Source organism: Artemia franciscana, chromosome 21, assembly GCF_032884065.1.
Source record: "Artemia franciscana chromosome 21, ASM3288406v1, whole genome shotgun sequence".
Lineage (NCBI taxonomy): Eukaryota > Metazoa > Arthropoda > Branchiopoda > Anostraca > Artemiidae > Artemia > Artemia franciscana.
Window position 1 is genome coordinate 31337298 of NC_088883.1, and position 16994 is coordinate 31354291.

General features: G+C 32.5%; 1 protein-coding gene across 1 annotated transcript in view; it reads left to right on the plus strand.

Moving 5' to 3' along the window:
• The window catches only part of LOC136040880 (ATP synthase subunit alpha, mitochondrial), a 34984-nt gene extending 26500 nt beyond the window's left edge, over positions 1-8484 (plus strand). Inside the window, exons 8-10 of the mRNA XM_065725281.1 lie at positions 1703-1847; positions 5160-5277; positions 8258-8484. Coding sequence (XP_065581353.1) covers positions 1703-1847; positions 5160-5277; positions 8258-8372 — 378 coding nt within the window. The 3' untranslated portion in view covers positions 8373-8484. The remainder of the gene's footprint in view (positions 1-1702; positions 1848-5159; positions 5278-8257) is intronic.
• Positions 8485-16994: the final 8510 nt, after the last annotated feature.

Here is a 16994-nt window from a genome sequence, read left to right on the forward strand (position 1 = left end):
TGAAATACACTACAAGTAAAATACACTACAAATAGAAAAAACATTACGCTACAATGAGATTAACCGAACAGACGGACCAAAGGATGATGAGGCGATAAACGATAAAAAGCTGATTCCGACAACCTTCCTTGCATGAGGGCCAACTTTGCACTTATTGCAACGTTTGCATGAGGGCCAACTTTCCAACTTTGGAATTGTATCAGGAATAAAGCAAGGTTGCTTTCTATCCCCATTTATATGGCTTGTTTTGTTTGTCCTAAAGAACCTGACTAAGGCTGCAGGAGAGCATGGAATCAAATGGGAAGGTAAATTCCTAGCCTGAGATTATGTAGATGATTTTGGTGTCCTAGATAAAAAAGTTAGAATTATGAATGATTTTTTGGAGGTTCTGAGAGTTCAGGGTGCAATAATAGGTTTGAAAATTGATGTTAAGAAGACTAGGTCACTTAGACTAGAAAATGGAAGTGAAACAGTGACGTTGGGTAACGAGAAGATCAAGCGGATAGCTTGATTTATTTAGGTAGGGGTTCAGGATATTTTTTTTTCGGCAGGGGATTACAAAAAAGTTAAACACATCAAAAAAAAATTATGTTCATTTTGTTAAATTTTTACGAGTCGGACAAGCATTTTTTTTTGGGGGGGGGGTAAAACCTATCCCTCCATCCCCCTAGATACGGCTTTGGTGTTAAGGTAGGAAATTAACAGCTTTGGAATTGTATCAGAAATAAAGCAGGATTGCTTTCTATCCCCGTTTTTATGTCTTGTTTTGTTCGTCCTAAAAAACATGACTAAGGCTGCAGGAAAGCATGGAATCAAATGGGAAGGTAAATTCCTAGCCTGAGATTATGTAGATGATTTTGGTGTCCTAGATAAAAAAAATTAGAATTATGAATGATTTTTTGGAGGTTCTGAGAGTTCAGGGTGCAATAATAGGTTTGAAAATTAATGTTAAGAAGACTAGGTCATTTAGTCTAGCCTAGGTCAATTGAAGTGAAACGGTTACGTTGGGTAACGGGAAGTTCAAGTGGATAGCTTCACTTACCTAGGTAGTATTATTAGTAATGATGGGGGATGCAGTGAAAACGTCAAAGTATAATAGCCAAGACTTAGGATTTTTTTTTCACAGTTGATAAATTTTTTTGAAGAATAGGATAATAAGTCTGCAAGCGAAAATTATAATATTGGGAGGTACAGATGAGAGTGATCAAGTATGGTTCTGAAACGTGGGTACCGGAAGACGGAGGAAGATTTATTAGATGTTTTCCAGGGGAAGTATTTACGGATGACTTGAGTATCCGTTTTACTTTCTAGGGCTATAGTGAAAAAAGGTTGAGATGGCTAGGAAACGTTTTGCTGATGAAGGATGACATATTGCCTAAAATGATCAGAAGGACGAGAAGATGGCCTTTTCAGCCATCTGGCCGAAAATGCTAAATCTAGGGCCAAATGAAAAGGAAGCTGTTCCCCGAACGGGGTAGTAAGTTGTCTTAAGAAAGGATTTAAACATAATAAATCAGACAAAAATACGAAAAAATCAGAATAAAAAAATCAGATAAAAAACACACAAAAATAATAAATCGGTTTAAAAATAATAAATGAGTCACTTAGGAGTTTTTTTTGTTTTATTAACGTTTTTGTTCCAATCTTATATTTTATTCTACCTTGATTTTCTTTCTCTATTTAATGTTGGATTATTCCATAGGTTGCCGGTTCCATGAAACTTGAGCTTGCCCAATATCGTGAAGTGGCAGCTTTTGCCCAATTTGGCTCCGACTTGGACGCCTCGACACAGCAACTTCTTAGCCGTGGTGTCCGTCTTACGGAGCTTCTTAAACAGGGACAATATGGTAAGTTCATTTTTTGTGCAGTTCCTAGGGTCAAAATTTGTGTTTGGGGTTAAGGGAGGTCATTCAATTGTATGATAGTTTTTTTTTCAAGTTTAAATTTTTATTGGGCGAAAAATGAGGCCACAAATCTGAAGCCGAGGCTATTCGCCGATTTAGCTTTATCTGCCTGATAGATTTCCCTCTTCCGTCTACCGTTTTTTTCTTTTTTTTTCTTTTTTTTTTTTTTTAGAAATCTCTTGTGGCTCTAAAGATAATTAACAAAGTTAATTATTAAATTTAGTAAATTTATTAAGATGTTTAGATCAAAATAAAAATTAGTAATTTTTTTTTCTTATTCCAAAATGTGTTATTCCTCCTTTTTCACATGCAGAAATGGTAGGAATTCAGTCTTCATCTTACAGATATGTTTGTTACTAACATTTTTCTGTTTTATTAAATATTAAATCTGTGTGTTTATTAAATGTATCATTATCAAATTGGTATTATTGTTCAATAAAAAAAAAATAGAATATGAGTATAATGATGTAAAATTAAATACAAATATAAAACCGCTCAAAACCCTTCTTGTTTGAATATCAAATTAACTTATTAATATAATTCATTTATTAAATTAATTGATTAAGATATAATCGGAGGCAGTAATTTATAAGGTAATCTACATCTTTGTAAATTCTATGTTGGAATATTTTATTTTTCCTTTTTCCATATGTAGGGATAGAGAGAATTCTGTCTTCATTTTATAAATATGTTCGTTGATATAAGTCGAAATTTCAAAGTAATAGGACGTAACTAGTAAACTAGAAATAGGGAGAAAATAGACCGATCACAGCTGAAAATATTCTTTTAAGTTTTAGAATAAATTCACCAGGTTTCGAACCTCTACAAGTTATTCTAAGCCACGCCACTCAAAAATCCAAAGCAGGACCAAGCAAGTTTCTAGTTTTGTTTTTTTTTTCCTAAGATGATACCATTTTATCAGGAATAAAGCATAATTTATTAAATTAAGTTTATCACCTTAATTTATTAAGATAAATTTAGAGACAATAATTCGTAAGGTAATAATCTACATCTTGCAAATTCTGTTTTGGAATATTTTATTTCTCCTTTTTTCATATATGGGGGTAGAGAGAATTCTGTCGAAATTTCAAAACGTATTTCACAGATTTCTGTATTTTCTTAATTTTCTTTTAAGGCACAATCATTGGAGCATTGAGAATCTTTTCTTTCTTTTTTTACGGAAAAAATTGCTTCATTGAAAACATTGAAAGCCGTCCTGGCTGAGGGGTTGGCGCGCTGGTGTGGGAATTCTTTGTCCAAAGGGCACGGGTTCAATCCCAGTTGTGACCAGTTATTTAGTTTGGGACGGGGGTCAGTGGCGTGACTGTAAGCTCAGCCAGAGTCGACCCAGCTCTAAATGGGTACCTGGAAAATCTGGGGAAAGGTAAGCAGGAAGGGTGTGTGAAAGCACAGGATGGTTGGCCCCCAACCCCCCATTGCAATTCCTGGCTGAAGGGCCACGAAACGGAGATCAGCACCGCCGGTTTGGATTTTAAGGGTCTAGTGTCGTCTTACTACTTACTCATTGAAAACAGTTACTAGTAAAATTATATATATTCTTTGTGGTGACAGAAACGGGCCTTTAGTCTGGATATAAGGCATGCGGTGATGAAATGTTGAAATAATCAATAAACTAGAAATAGGATGAAAATAGACCAATCAGAACCGAAAATATTCTTTTAAGGTTTGGAATAAATTTAGCATGTTTGGAAAACCCGTGCAAATTATTTCAAGCCATCCCACACGAAAATTAAAAGCAGGACCAAGCAGGTTTTTTGCTTTTTTTCTTATTTTCTAAGATGATACCATTTTATCGGGAATAAAGCAGGCTCAATTTATTAAATTAAATTGATCACGTTAATTTATTAAGATAAAATTATGAGGTAATGATTTATAAGGTAATCTATATCTTTTAAATTTGATTTTGGAATATTTTATTTTTCCTTTTTTCATATGTAGGGATAGAAAGAATTCTCTCTTCCTTTTATAAATATGTTAGTTTATTTAAGTTGAAAAGTCGAAACGTGTTTCCCAGATTTCTGCATTTTCTTAATTTTCTTTTTAGGCAAAAATTATTTTAAAATTTATTTAAATATTTGGAGCATTGAGAATCTTTTTTCTTTTTTTTTTTTTTTTGTCCTAGCTGAGGTCTGACGGATATTGGAATACTATATATACGAAATAACGCTATATTAAGCGACCTCAATGCTTGTTTTCTGTGCGGGAGTCTTGTTATAGTTTTTAGTCTTTTTTCAAAGTTTGTTATTTTTTTTCAAATGTATAAATAGAGGGAATTAAGACATCATTTTCAAATATTGCTTATATATAATATTGGAGGGTTAAAAAGTATCCTTTTACTACTATGTTCGTTAATGACTGTTAAAAATCCCAAATATATTTTCTAGTTTTGTGGACTGGAAAATGTATGTTTTGTGGTACAGACCCATTGAAGTTATTGGAGTAACCTAATAATTTAACCTATTAATCTAATGCTAACCTAAATTATTAGATTTTCTTTTAATTTTTTCCACATTCTTTCAATTTTTGGCAGCAGTGAGTACCAAATTTAAAAAGAAGCATGGAGGGGGGAGGTAGTTAACGAAGATGAAAATACATAGCACCATAGAGCTAGAGAGGAAGTGCGGCTTTCCTTTAAAGATTCAGTTATCTTTGAGAATCAAAGAATTTTCAATGTTTGAATTTTTGCGGACGAAAAAACTTAAATTAAAGTAAATTTAATTAAATTAAAGTACGTTGAAGTAATTTACTTAATTTAATTAATTAATTTTGATTATCTTCACAGCTGAACGTGGCAGAACTGACGAAAATGTGGTGCTGTCCCAAAAAACATCATAACATTGAAACAGCAATGAAAAAAATCTTAGAAATTCCATGTACGAACAGCTCTAAGGTGAATCCAGGGGGCCAAAGTGCTATTTTTTAGCTTAGTTTCTTCGTGCACGGCTACTTGTCAAAGATTATATTTTGCATTGTTTTTTGTTTAATAAATTTTAATTCAATATTATATATATATATATATATATATATCTATATATATATATATATATATATATATATATATATATATATATATATATATATATATATATATATATATATATATATATATATATATATATATATATATATATATATATATATATATATATATATATATATATATATATATATATATATTTCAATAACCTTTATCTTTGGTACTTCTGTTAATTAAATGCTTATTGTTTATTTCAGTGCCAATGGCTATTGAAGATCAAGTAGCTATAATTTATTGTGGTGTCCGAGGTCACTTGGACAAAGTCGAACCATCAAAGATTACCAAGTTTGAGAAGGAATTTTCTCAGCATATTAAGTGAGTGTTTGTTTTTTTAAGCTTTTTCTATTAAGATAAAACTAGAGGCAATGATTAATAAGGTAATCCGGTTTTGAAATTTGGGTATGTTTGCTTCCTTAGATAACTAATAGACCCGTATTTACTCCGTAAATAATCTCTTTGCTTAAAAATAAGAAAAAATCTCTTTTTTTTAATTTAATTGCCGTTTAAAGTACTTAAAAGCCCAGATTATAGTTTTTCAAAACCAATTAGTGAATCCGGTTTTAAATTTGGGTATGTTTGCTTCCTTAGATAATTAATAGACCCGCATTTACCCTGTAAATAATCTCTTAGCTAAGAAAATAAGAAACTTTTTTTTTAATTCTAATTGACGTTTCAAGTACTTACAAGCCCCAGATTATAGCTTATGTCTGATTATAGCTTGTTTTGTCATAAATGTAAAAAGGTTGCCATGCTCCTTAAAACTTGTAATCGACTTTCATATTCACTTTTCATGATGAAAATTCTTTGGGTAAATTTGGATTGCTTTCATCAACGTTTTCGTTTTCATGTTCCCTCTTTGACAAGAAAAAGAAACTAACGTTATAGTTGTTAGATTAGTTTCAAATATCATTATTATTGAAGCAAATTTTTTTCTATTTGTCTTACAATTCCAAATTTTATTGTTATTTCTTCGGTGTCTTGCGATCAAATCGTAATAATGGTTCATTAAGTTGTCAAGAACGAAATTCTTAAAAACTGTCTTATCAGTACAAGTTCATTTTCACTGTTATCCTGAGGAAATATCGTCTAAGCATTTTGCAAATTCTATGTTATAACTCAATTTTATAAAACGTAATTTGGAGAGGGGGTCGAAACTGGGACCCCCCCCCCCCAGTCCCGGATGTAAAATACAATGCATATAAAATAACAATTCATGCAAATTCATAATGGTAAGTATCCAATATATTCGCACTGCAATGCGGCTTTTCTCTGCCAACACCTAGCATCTACACAGAAATTCGATTTTGTGTTTAGGATGGACTTTTGGATTGGTGGGTATGGCACAGTCAAAATTTCTCTATATTCTATACTTTCTGAGGTATGGGCTGGTATATACAGGGACAAAAACAGGTTTTGCCAGTTTTTATGCCCAAAGTTTAGTGGGGACATATTAGGATTACAAAACATATTATCTACACACGGAAAAAAACATTGTTTTGCGATTTTCTCGAAAACTTGCAAAATTCACATTTAAGATTTGGTAGAGGATAGCCTTAGGGTTAATCGTTTATTCTAAAGTAAATACTTAGGACCTTGATAGATAACGGTAGATGGCGTTTATCTTTTTATCCAGGACGCCAACGTGAGGTACCATATTAAAAGGTTGGAAAATTATTCTTCCCAGATGATTCACTAGCACATTCCTGGAAATCGAAAGCCTCTTCTTTACATGGTCAATTGAACAACCGTATAACCTATATATATTAAAATAATATATAAATTTATATGATTTTATAAAATTCTATAAAAAAAAGCTAATTATAATTATTTATATATAAGTATATAATTTAATGAGCTGCTCTCATTTTTTTTTTAAATTTGACCGATTTGACCCTGTTCAGTTAATTCTACGTTTCTTGCTTATTGGAGTGAATTTAAAACGCAGTATAAAGCAGTATTTAAACGTAGTATTGCACTCATTTGCATTTTTATTATTATAATTCTTTTTTTTATTAATTTTTTTATTATTATTGATTTGCATTCAAAAGTATTATTCATTAGATTCTTGATCTTCTCATTTTCTACTTTCCTACTTTTTTTTTTTTTTTTTTTTTTTTTTTTTTTTTTTTTTTTTTTTTTTTTTTTTTTTTTTTTTTTTTTATTGACTGATTTGACCCTGTTCAGTTAATTCTACGTTTTTTGCTTATTTGAGTGAATTCAAAACGCAGTATAATATTCAAAAGATTCTTTGTCTCCTCATTTTCTACTTTCCGACTTCTTTTAGTGGACTTCAAAATGTCACTGTTGCCTGACAACAACGGAACTTGGTAGAATTTGTCTAAATTCTGCTAAAATCAGGGTCAACTCCAGATGATAAAAATGTACCCAATGTCTCAAATCTTAGTGTGTGATTTGATTTTATGATGGGTTTTCAAGTTTTACGTTTTCAAGATTTGGAGTCTTAGTTTTATGGCTGTTTTCTTTAATTAGCCGAGTGGGATGTCTAATTTTGGTCGTGTTGTAGAAGTCAATTATAGCTAATTATTGGCTATTGCTTTCATCCTAACATAGCTGCTAAGCAAACGCATAATTTCAATTTGTACAGTTTTTCATCTTGTTGTTCTTATTTGATGTTGTTTTTATGACCAATTTGTTTTTGTTCAGAAGAAGGAGAAGAAGTTTTTCATCTTTTTGTTCTTATTTGATGTTGTTTTTATGACTAGTTTGTTTTTGTTCAGAAGAAGGAGAAGAAGTTTTTCATCTTTTTGTTCTTATTTGATGTTGTTTTTATGACTAGTTTGTTTTTGTTCAGAAGAAGGAGAAGAAGCTTTTCATCTTTTTGTTCTTATTTGTTGTTGTTTTTATGACTAGTTTGTTTTTGTTCACTAAGTGCGGTGCTGAATTTAAAATCAAGGATGCGTTCGAGAAGTCAATTATTATTAACTTTGTTAATTAGTAGGTATTGCCTTCTGGCCTAAAATTGCTCAATTCTGGCAAAAATGGTTTATGCGAAAGGTTCAGGTCCATGTTTTGTCAGTATGTTCCAGCCTTTCATCAGAGTTAGTGTTAATGTCATAAAATAAACCATAAAAATGTCCTAAAAAACCTAAAATGTCCAAAAAACCATCTGGTGGGACATGTTTCTTCCCTTTATCTTTATAAAAAATTTGGCGAACAGAATTTTTAGAGTGAAATTTGCGATGGCGAGAATAATGAGATAGAGAACCTATTGCATTCCTTATTTTTATTCAGTTTTTTTATCTTTTTCAAATACGTTCTGCTTCTTTTTTTTCAGGACAAGCCACCGTGATATCTTAGACACTATTGCCAAGGAAGGACAAATTTCACCAGATACAGATGCTAAATTGAAGAAGGTTGTCACCGATTTTTTGAGCACCTTCCAGGCTTAAAAAAATATTATTTCAAAAGGCAGTTTCACCTAAGCCCTTTTATCAACAAGAGTCGTGAATAAATCATGTAAGATATTGTATTCGATGTTAAAATACATCTTTTCTCCAATAATATTATGGGAACATTTGTTAAATTTTTGAAATTGACTTCTATTGACACTCGGGTAGGGACCGATAATATGCACTTTAGCGTTACCATAGTTGCGGTAAACAGTCGAGTTTGGTGGTTTAAGCTTGCATGGATTTTTGTTAATTGAAATTAATCACCTGAATTAATGAATTACGTGAATTAATTACCTGATTCAAAAAAGTTTCATTCACCTGATTTGATGGAGTCAAGATTCTAATAAAAGCAATAAAAAAAGAAAAAGAAAACAATCTGATCACAATTATTATTATTAATGAACACAAATAAGCTGATACGAGACTCCACAAGCCCTGCAAAAAAAAAATGAACCAATCAATAAAAAAAGAAAAAAAAAACAATCTGATGGCAATTATCGTCATTGATCAACTCAAATCAGTTGATACGAGACTTCACAAACCCGGCAAGAACAAAAAAAAATAAACCAAGCAATAAAAAAGAAAAAAAAACTGATGACAATTATCGTCATTAATCAACTCAAACATGCTGATACGAGACTCAACAAACCTGGCAAAACAAAAAAAATGAACCAAGCAATAAAAAGAAAAAACAATATGATGACCATTATCGTCATTAATCAACTCAAATCAACTCAAATCAGCTGATATGAGACTTCATAAACCAGGCAAAAACAAAAAATAAACCAAGCATTAAAAAAGAAAAAAAAAACAATCTGATGACAATTATCGTCATATCTAGAAGAAAAACGAGGGCGTCATAGGAGGGTCAAAAAATGAAGCAAGGAATAAAAAGAAAAAAATATGATGACCATTATCGTCATTAATCAAATCGAATCAGCTAGTATGAGACTTCACAAACCAGGCAAAACAAAACAAAAAATGAACCAAGTATTAAAAAAGAAAAAAAACAATCTGATGACAATTATCGTCATGTCTAGAAGAAAAACGTCATAGGAGGGTTTGCATATCTTTCAAATATTAGCAGACCCGTGACATGGAGCTGGATCTGGAATGACAGATCAAAACATATTTAATGTATCCAGTATTACCTTAAAATTTATTTATAGTTAATTATATCTTTAAATTAGTATTACAGTACAGGATTATATGGTAGATATATATAGCTTAGTTCTTCATTTATTTAGTTAATATTTAAAATGTTAACGGAAAGTGACCTGGAAATTTTTTCCTTCTAAATTCTCTGAGCAATCGCTTTCTGGTTGAATTTCGTTTAATATTTCAAAGATAATTAGTCGAGTTTTGGCAATAAAAGCTTATAGAAATTGCCAGGATTTGAAACCTGAGTTAAACTAAAGAAGTTTCTGCTTTCTTCCTTGGAATAGTAAGAGACAAACCTCAAAGAAGCAGACAGCTAAGTCCAATATATGCAATGGTTAGTTCTTCATTTCTAGAATTTTAGTGCATCAAGCTTAGCATTTCTGTCTGTTACCAGACTAACAGTAACAGACTAACAGTAACGTAACAACTGTTACGTTCTATAATCTTAACGAAATACATTTTGACCATCTTAATAAATTCTTGTTCGCATCTCTAATGAATATAGACAAAGAACCGTTTCCAAACACTCCCCTACCCTTAAGACTAATAAATATAAATTACAGCCCACCCCCCCTCATCTATCATTAATGTGTCAATCAAAGGAAAAACGAATGAAAGTGGGTGTTCGGTGCTTTCATATGAGTAATTTATTGGCCGACGATACCGGAAACAGCAGAGCATTAGAACTTGAAATTTTTTTTATTCATTAGAACTTAAAAATGTTAAACTAACTAAATTGTAAAATTTTGATTTTGATCAAGGTTCGAAGTATTATATAAAATTACGTAGCATTCATGTAACCTTTCATCCATGTTTCTCAATCCATTTTTGATAATGTAATTGCATTTGATTTTATTTAAAATACAATAATTAACACAATAATAAAAACACAAAATCAGATTTGAAAAACAAAGCTAATCGACCGACTGGTTTACAATGAATATAACTGGTTACAAGTGTTTTATTGTCTTTTTATTCAACAAACCGAATCTCGTCAATTTGATATCTACGCACAGCCCAATCCTTTTTGTATCCACTGTTTTCACTTATATTCATAAATTCTGAAGGAAAAAAAAATACTTTTTGTCAATTCTGAAAACAAGTAAAAAATTATAAAAATCACTCTTTATTAAATTGTAAAATTCAGGAACGGTAAATAACTTTCATCTTTTTAATGTATGCGGATTGGTCCATGATTAGTAAGCTAGAATAACAAAAATAAAATTATAAATAGAAATAAATTTTTTAACTTATAAAATCGTATTGATTTTGTTAAATTGTATTGAATATATTAAATTAAATTTGTTAAAAATATAGTTCATTAAAATTTTGTTAAAATATAGTAATAAAAAAATGTGTAATAATTAAATTCTTAAATAAAAAAAACTGTTATTATCATCTTCTAAGTTCATCACAAGCAAACTATTCAAAAATTTGAAACCTGGAACGGTGATCAAGACAAGCTCTGATTAAGCATGAGAGTGTTTCTAGAAAGCCTTCATCAGTTTGCTGCTGCTATTTTGAACCTTTCAACAAAGTGACAAAAAACGAGTGAAATATAAAATTCTAAGTGGATCTTGAGTCTACTTAGCCCGGACGTCACGGACAAAATTTGGTCTATAAGATAACATAACTTAACATAAGATCTCAAATTATGCTAGTGTGAAAGATCTCACAACATAGTGTTAAAGACCCATTATACTCACAACTAAATCTCCGTAAACAACGCTAGAAGTAAAATAGGTCAGTTAAATGTCCTAAACTTAGTACTTACCATAAATATAGGAAAAATAATCTTTTCTAAATTCACTTCTTTTTAATGTTATAAACAACCCAAGTTGCAGAAGCTTCTTTAGTTTAACTCGAATTTCAAATCCTGCGAATTTCTGTAAGCTTTTATTGCCAAAACTCGACTAATTATCTTTGAATGGACAAAATCTTGGATAGGGCTTCATACCTTAAAGAGGCTAGAATTCATCCCTATTTTCAGTGGCGTAATTTCGTCGAAATCCTGGGGGGGGGGGGGGCAAAGTCGGAGCCGATTCTCCCAAATCGAGTGAAAATGATAGGGACTGAAAAACAGGGTCATATAATGCTATAAAGGCAAAGGAAACTGACCCGTTTCTCTGGATACTTGAATTGTATGCAGACTTATCTCAATTTTGACAAGATTTTTTGCAGAAACTAAATTTCAGCTGGGGGGGCAAACCGATATCTTAGGGGGGACTTGGGTCTAGAGGGGGCAGTTGCCCCCTACCCTGTAGCAAATTATGCCCCTGCCTGTTTTTGGCATTTGGCAGTATTCCAGTCTCTCAGAACGATGGGTATATATTCAAACACGGTTCCGATTAAAATTATTTCAATTTACGGATAGTTGCCATAATTTTGGGGTATAAATCGAAAAAAAATGTTGACATCAAAACAATGTTTCATTGTTTCGTTACAATATAAGGTAATATTTCGAAACAATTTTTACAGCTTTCTAAAAAAAATTTCTAAATACAAAAATATTCATGACTTTTACTATTTTACAGCTTTCTCGATTGATAAGTAGGGAAATCAGTATTCAAGTGATTTCCCTAATATTTCCTAATATGTCGAAACAATTTTTACAGCTTTCTAATTTTTTCTAAATACAAAATATTCATGGCTTTTACTATTTTACAGCTTTCTCGATTGATAAGTAGGGAAATCAGTATTCAAGTGATTTCCCTAATATTTCCTAATATGTCGAAACAATTTTTACAGCTTTCTAAAAAAAATTTCTAAATACAAAAATATTCATGACTTTTACTATTTTACAGCTTTCTCGATTGATAAGTAGGGAAATCAGTATTCAAGTGATTTCCCTAATATTTCCTAATATGTCGAAACAATTTTTACAGCTTTCTAATTTTTTCTAAATACAAAATATTCATGGCTTTTACTATTTTACAGCTTTCTCGATTGATAAGTAGGGAAATCAGTATTCAAGTGATTTCCCTAATATTTCCTAATATGTCGAAACAATTTTTACAGCTTTCTAATTTTTTCTAAATACAAAATATTCATGGCTTTTACTATTTTACAGCTTTCTCGATTGATAAGTAGGGAAATCAGTATTCAAGTGATTTCCCTAATATTTCCTAATATGTCGAAACAATTTTTACAGCTTTCTAATTTTTTCTAAATACAAAATATTCATGGCTTTTACTATTTTACAGCTTTCTCGATTGATAAGTAGGGAAATCAGTATTCAAGTGATTTCCCTAATATTTCCTAATATGTCGAAACAATTTTTACAGCTTTCTAATTTTTTCTAAATACAAAATATTCATGGCTTTTACTATGTTACAGCTTTCTCGATTGATAAGTAGGGAAATCAGTATTCAAGTGATTTCCCTAATATTTCCTAATATGTCGAAACAATTTTTACAGCTTTCTAATTTTTTCTAAATACAAAATATTCATGGCTTTTACTATTTTACAGCTTTCTCGATTGATAAGTAGGGAAATCAGTATTCAAGTGATTTCCCTAATATTTCCTAATATGTCGAAACAATTTTTACAGCTTTCTAATTTTTTCTAAATACAAAATATTCATGGCTTTTACTATTTTACAGCTTTCTCGATTGATAAGTAGGGAAATCAGTATTCAAATGATTTCCCTAATATTTCGAAACAATTTTTACAGCTTTCTAAATTTTTTTCTAAATACAAAAATATTCATGGCACTTACTATTTTACAGCTTTCGCGATTGATAAGTAGGGAAATCATTATTCATTTGAAAGGACCTTGTTTTCCCCCCAAGTTTCTGCTCAGTTGGTCACTTGACGTCAATATCACAGTATAAGTATATATACCATCAGCGAAATCTTTCCAAACATGACACATTTCATAGCGCGTAATTAGGCTCTAAGTATATACGTCATAGTAGTTTCAGTTGCTACTTGGTTTTCCATCTGAAACATCTGTCATTGCGTGTACGCGAAGGAGGGGTCATGAATCTTGTGCGGTTTTAGATCGGTGTCAACAGTTTTCAATGGAGAGTATAGGACTTCTCGCTACTATATATTACCTTTACATTGGTCAATATTAATCACTCGACTGCATAAGGAAAAATTTGAGCTGGGAGATTTGAGAGTTTGCCTACCTTGCTTTATGCCACGTCACCTTTTCCCACCGAACAAAATTGTTACGTGGGGCTTCAACGAGTTCAGTTTCCCACGAAATTCACACCTTAGAGTTTGCCCCAATCATTCAAAATTTTCACTTTTTGACTTGACGATGAGTAAAGTGTAACTTCTTTTCGACTTCACAAAAGCAGGCAAAATCATTGCAGGGAGACGGTTTGTTGACTTTGTGGATATCCCTGATCCCGTTGAATCCCTGCATTAGGCTGCAAAAGGATTGTTGTTTCTATTGCCTCTTATAAAACAGCTGAAACCGTTTTAAAAGGTCCCTCCATGGGATACACGCATGAATTTACTTGAGAGTTGGGATAATAAATTTGAAAAGGAGCAAATTATATACAAAATATGAGTTGTTGCAGGAAATTTTACGTTTTTAGGGGCCAAGGGTTGATTGGTTTCAGTTCTTGCGATTGTTTTCTTTGTTTTGAAAGATTTTTGTTTCGTTTTAATTCTGTGTTGGTTTGAAATATGTTCTTACTTTTGAAGTGAAAACCACTTTTAATGTAGTAAGATAAACTTACATATATATATCTATTCACATATATATCTATATATATATATATATATCTATTCACAGGTGGGACACAGGGACACAACTACAATGGCGCGTAACTAATATGGCGCGTAACGACTTACGCGCGCGGGGGGGGGCTTGGGGGGCGCCCCACCAAGCTAGTTGGTGAAACTTAATTGAAACACTATCTAAAATGTGAACATTTCTTCACTTTTAAAGCGTTGTCATCATTGATATTTGTCAATGTTGATTCATTTAATCATTCCTTTCAATGAATTCATTAGATCAACTTATTTCAATGTTAGCATTTTCCACCGACAAGTTCCTTAGGTTTTGATAACGGATGAAAGTCTAATGGTGCCAAGTCGGGAATGTATGTTGAAAGATCATTCCCAATGGAGATTGTCCAGTTGCTTTTTTTCTGTGACGAAAGGCCGAAGATTGTCATGAAGCGGAATGGTGCTGCTAAAGAGCAATCAGGGATGCCAGCTCGTAAAAATTCAGGGGGGAGGGCAAAGATCCTTTTTTCTATTTTTATAGTATTTTTAATAAAAATAGTGCAAAGGGATGTAGCTGTAGTAGTAGGGCGGAACGATGTACAGTGGACTTGAGATTTCCCTTTTTTAGAGATAGGAGTCAGATCTCCGATGCAAAAAGAAGAAGGAACGATAGCCTGAGTGAAAATCATCTGCATAAGGAGAGACAGATGAGACAAAAAAAGTTTTCCTCCGTATTTCATGTGAATCGCACTAACTTGGTCAATACCTGATGAACATTTCTTTTTTAATTTTGGATGGCATCTTCGACAGAATGGGTACTGACCACAAAATCTTCATCGGATCGAGCATCCAGAAATTGATCCAGAACTACTTCACAAGATTGCTCTATGATGGGATCAGGGACAGAAAACTTAGGGTCGTAATATATATACCATTCAGCTCTGGAATGTCAGCTGAGGACGGTGACGAAGAATCGGGTGCTGAGGAGGGGACAAATTTAAATACCATGTTTCGATTTTGTTTTGTAGAAAACTTTGCTTGTCCACATGAAGTTAAAAGATCTTGATTTGTTGACTATCCAGTAACATTTCCTTTGGAGCTATGTTGCATGGGGATAGGCAAATCTCCATGGGGATTGTATGGGTTTTTTCGGCAAAGCGGTGGGCTATATCTTAACACAATATATCTAAGCACATCTAACATATCTAAGCACAATATCTAAGACATATCTAAGCAAAATATATATCAAGACAAATCAGAACCTCATTCTTAAGTAATCAGAGAGACTTTTGGAGGAGGTGAAATGGGACACTAATTTTGCTTAGAATCAAGGCGATTGACTCGATGAGTTGAATTTGGTCATGACGATACCACCACGCTGAGGAACAACGTGCTAGTGGACTACTTTGTGAAACCGAAAATGGCACACCAATAGAGCAAGTTATAGGTAAGTGATCAGAAATCTGATAATCAAATATAATATTAACTGTATCGGTGGTTAGATTTGACGATACAGCAATGTGGTCCAAATTAGAGGTTCGCGAAGACGTGTATCGTCGTAATATATAATATAATTATATACTATAAATGTATAATTATATATATTTATAATATTTACGTAATATATCACGTATATTTATATTACATAATATAAATATATGTAAAATCGGACATCTTATCTAATACACGCAAAAAATCACTAAATAAACCCTTAACTATAGTAGTTCGTGGAGACGCCTAAGAATCTGGTTCAGACAAATTACAGTTAAAGTCTCCAGCTATAACACAAGGTAAACCTAGACGCCCAATTTTTTTTACACAAGAACCTAACTTTGCGTACGATAAAGCAAATAATCGCTCTGACTGATTGTCGGAGTAATGATCATTTAGTTCGAACAAACTAGAACGGAGAGCCAATTTAACGAAAGTAACAAGTCTACAAGCGGGTCTTCCTCTGTTATTCAGCTTTCTAGCAGGCATGGAGTGCATGCCATGCCATATATCATGGCATGGCATGGCATGGCCATCAAGTGTAAGTATGTTGATACCGTGTTTAGTAACAAACTGTTCCTGGAGGAAAATCACGTTGTAACTGGAGCCGAGGCTTTGCAACACAGAAAGTTTATTTGTAAACGTCCCGTTTATTTTCCATGATAGTAGAAACGAGATAATATATATATAAATATATATATGTATATATATATATATATATATATATATATATATATATATATATATATATATATATATATATATATCTATATATATAAAAATAAGTTGTCTGTGTGTGTGTGTCTGTCGAGTGACATCATGTTTGTGTGTCGACTGACGAAATTAAAGACCGGGACATCGGGACACAAATGACGACCGGGACATAGGGAATATAAATGACGACCGGGACACTCAAAGAGAAAGCGACCGGGACACAAGGAATGTTCGATTAGCAATCACCATCAACAAAGCACCGGGACACAAATGACGACCGGGACACAGGGAATATAAATGACGACCAGGACACTCAAAGAGAAATTACAGACCGGGACACCGGAACACAAATGACGACCGGGACACAGGGAATATAAATGACGACCGCGACACTCAAAGAGAAATTACAGACTGGGACACCGGGACACAAATGACGACCGGGACACAGGGAAACAACAACAACGGGGACGCCGGGGGGCACAGGGGGATATATAAATGACGACGGGGACACAGGGAATGTTCGATTAGCAATCACCATCAACAAAGCTCAAGGGCAATCATTAGAAT